The sequence below is a fragment of the Ostrea edulis genome, chromosome 3 (assembly GCF_947568905.1).
Source record: "Ostrea edulis chromosome 3, xbOstEdul1.1, whole genome shotgun sequence".
In the NCBI taxonomy this organism is placed as follows: Eukaryota; Metazoa; Mollusca; class Bivalvia; order Ostreida; family Ostreidae; genus Ostrea; species Ostrea edulis.
This window is the reverse complement of record NC_079166.1, coordinates 89,636,101-89,638,947: the sequence shown is the minus strand read 5'-3', so window position 1 is coordinate 89,638,947 and position 2,847 is coordinate 89,636,101. Positions and strand designations below refer to the sequence as shown.

The window sequence follows — 2,847 nt, the reverse complement described above, 5'->3', positions numbered from 1 at the left end:
ATTTTTCTCTCTCCACTTTTTCATACAAATGAACAAACACACATCAATATGAATGGAACTTTTGTTGAAGAAACGTAAATCAAACAACCAACACAAGATCGATATATAAGGAGCTGCAAGTATAGCTAACATAGCATTTGGAACTGTAATTAGATATTATTTTATAGATATTGAATTTTCCTCAATTTATTATCAAAATTAGCCACAAAGAGGTTGTCTCTGATGTCCACACTTAATCCTCATGGAGTGTTTAAACCACAGTTGTGAATGTAACGAAGGAGTTGTCCGTCCTGATCTAGGATGTGAATACGGTTATTGTAAGGGTCTGATGTCAGGATTTGACTCTGGTTGTCTGTAGTGATGCCGACTGGCGCAAATGATTCCTCGGTATTCGAGGGATGACCAGTGGATCTAAATCGGAGTTTTCCTGACTGATTGACCACCACTACTGCTTTAGCTTCAGTGTCAGCCACACATATATCCAGGTTCCTGTTCTCATTGATGTATTTAATGTGAATGATATTACTACCAGGTGAAAAGAGAGGACGACCCTGACCATCAAACTGAATGTTTTGTTTCTCTGTGGAGCTAGAGTAACGCACAACTTTGGATTGTGTCCGTTCATCATTGACCATGGTAACCAGGAGATCACCACAGGAGGTACTGAACACATTAAGAGGTATCCACTCTTGTAGTGTGATCACGGTCTGTATCTGTTTATTCGTCACTTTGTTAACAGTTCTAGTTTTCATGTCACTATAAACAAGATCTCCGTCCCGTGTCACTGCTATGTCTTCTGGCCTGTTTCCTGAATTGCGTTGGATTGACTTCAGTAGTTCTCCTGAGAGGTTGAAGAGCTTCGTGCTTTTGTCATACCCACATATCCAAACTTTTTCATCACTGAGACAGCTAACACTGTGTAGATATTTATACCCACTGTCTATTGTTGTTAGGGGTCTTGGTTCGTAACGCAAAGGATTGTCAGGGTACGATAAAGCCTCTGGTGTCTTCATTAAGAAGATATGTTTTTTTGCAATGGAAAATGGCGACAGAGAACCAAACATTTTTATGAGTTGACCAGTGTTTGTTTTCTGGGGAGAGATACTTGGTAATGTAACTTGGATTTTCGGAGGTAATTGCCTGAACTTGGAATTTTTAGAATTGTAGGTGGATATCAAGGAAACATCATTAGAGTTAAGCATTTTCCTCAAGTCCTCAATGATCTGTCTGAGTTCTGCAATTCTGTTTGTAATTTCATCTGTATTTTTATTTAGAGCGGCCAGGTGTTTGTTTTCCATCTCCGCAATGTCGGATTTCCGTTGGTTGACAATGGCGGTGATCTCTCGGTGCAAGACTTCTCCTTGCTCATCAACAGTTGTTGCCAGTCTCCAGTAATTGGTTTTAAATTTCACTTTTTCATTTTCGACATCAAAAGTCAATTCTTGATATCGGGGATAAATTCTGGTCTCTAGTTCTTGCAGATCATTTTGCAAATCATGTGTTTTAGAGCGGATTTTTTCCAGAACATCTGATATGTCGTGACCTTTGTGCTTACCCGAGGAGACGCAGGTAGAACAAACAGGAATGTTACAATTCTCACAGTAGAGTTGACAATGTTTTTCGGCGTGTTTCGGACATTTTTGGTAGTTAGGGGTAGACTTCATGTGTTTTACATAGGGCACAACATTGTGATCTTCAGAGGAATCTGAGAGATGTTTATCGACACATTTAACACAGAGATTTATATGACAAAGTTCACAGTGACTCTGTAGGGGGGCAGTTTTACAGAGGTCACACAGTAGGATAATCTGGGCTCTGCGCAACGGGTCCATATTTAGAATCCAAGTCACACGAGAAGTTCACTGTCAAATAATGAAATAAACATTAAATTATATGTATCAATGTAAAAAAAATATAGGACATAGAAAAAACTGTATAAATTGTACAAAAAATAATTGAAAACTACAACAAACATGTTACCATCAGTAATATAATGATAAATTCTTTATTTAGACAGGATAGCACAATTAGTACAAATGACTATTTTACATTGTGGTCATGTATTAAACATATTCACAGACAGATAAATGAGAGAATAGAGAAATAGTGTGTGTGTGTGTGTGTGTGTGTGTGTGTGTGTGTGTGTGTGTGTGTGTGTGTGTGTGTGTGTGTGTGTGTGTGTGTGTGTGTGTGTGTGTGTGTGTGTGTGTGTGTGTGCGTCCGTGCGTGCGTGCGTGTGTGAAATATCCACACGATATCACTGGGGAAAATAAACATATACATATCTATATATCACTTATTTCAGTAATAATGCTGCAAATATGCTGATTTAAAAGATGTAATAAAATCACAGCTTCTGACAGACTTGGACAACTGATTCCATAAAATTGTGTATTATGCCTTAAAAGACCGTTTATAATATTCAGTTCAAACATTTGCTAAATATGAAATGCCACTATTGCTACTTTTTGTTGTTCTGGAACTAACTTGGCTGACAAAACTAAAAACGTTCATTTATTCTGGTGTCATATACTCAAAATTTGATAAGGATCATAGCTATTTTTATGTTTAAAAAATTAATAACTGCATAACTGGCAATATTGTGTCCAAGTGAAATCAAAAACGTCTTCAACGAACTTGCACGTGCATTTCATGCCATAGGAAATGCGTTTCTCATCACAGTTTATGCTTTTGCTACCATTGCACGATTTTCACTGAGGCATCGGTATATGATTCTTTCTAAAATTTCAAACTCACTTGAGTGTTTACACTACTTTTATCAACACAGTGCCCCCTCAACGTTTAAGGCGTCGCCTGACCACAGAACAACTGGGCAGATGTATTGGA

The 2,847-nt window shown here is 37.8% G+C and overlaps 1 protein-coding gene across 1 annotated transcript; it reads right to left on the bottom strand.

The window, feature by feature from the left end:
- Positions 1–239: 239 nt before the first annotated feature.
- Positions 240–1,664, bottom strand: LOC130053674 (FNIP repeat-containing protein cigB-like). The gene is made up of 2 exons (XM_056161066.1): positions 1,141–1,664; positions 240–489 (listed from the first exon to the last, which is right to left on the bottom strand). The coding sequence occupies exons 1-2, from the start codon at positions 1,662–1,664 to the stop codon at positions 240–242; spliced, it is 774 nt and encodes a 257-aa protein (XP_056017041.1).
- Between the last annotated feature and the right edge of the window lie 1,183 nt (positions 1,665–2,847).

Coding starts and splice junctions, on each gene's coding strand:
- LOC130053674 (XM_056161066.1), bottom strand. CDS start 1,664: ATGAAGTCTACCCCTAACTACCAAAAATGTCCGAAACACGCCGAAAAA. Junction 490..1,140: donor TCTAAAAATTCCAAGTTCAG/GCAATTACCTCC, acceptor CAATGAGAACAG/GAACCTGGATATATGTGTGG.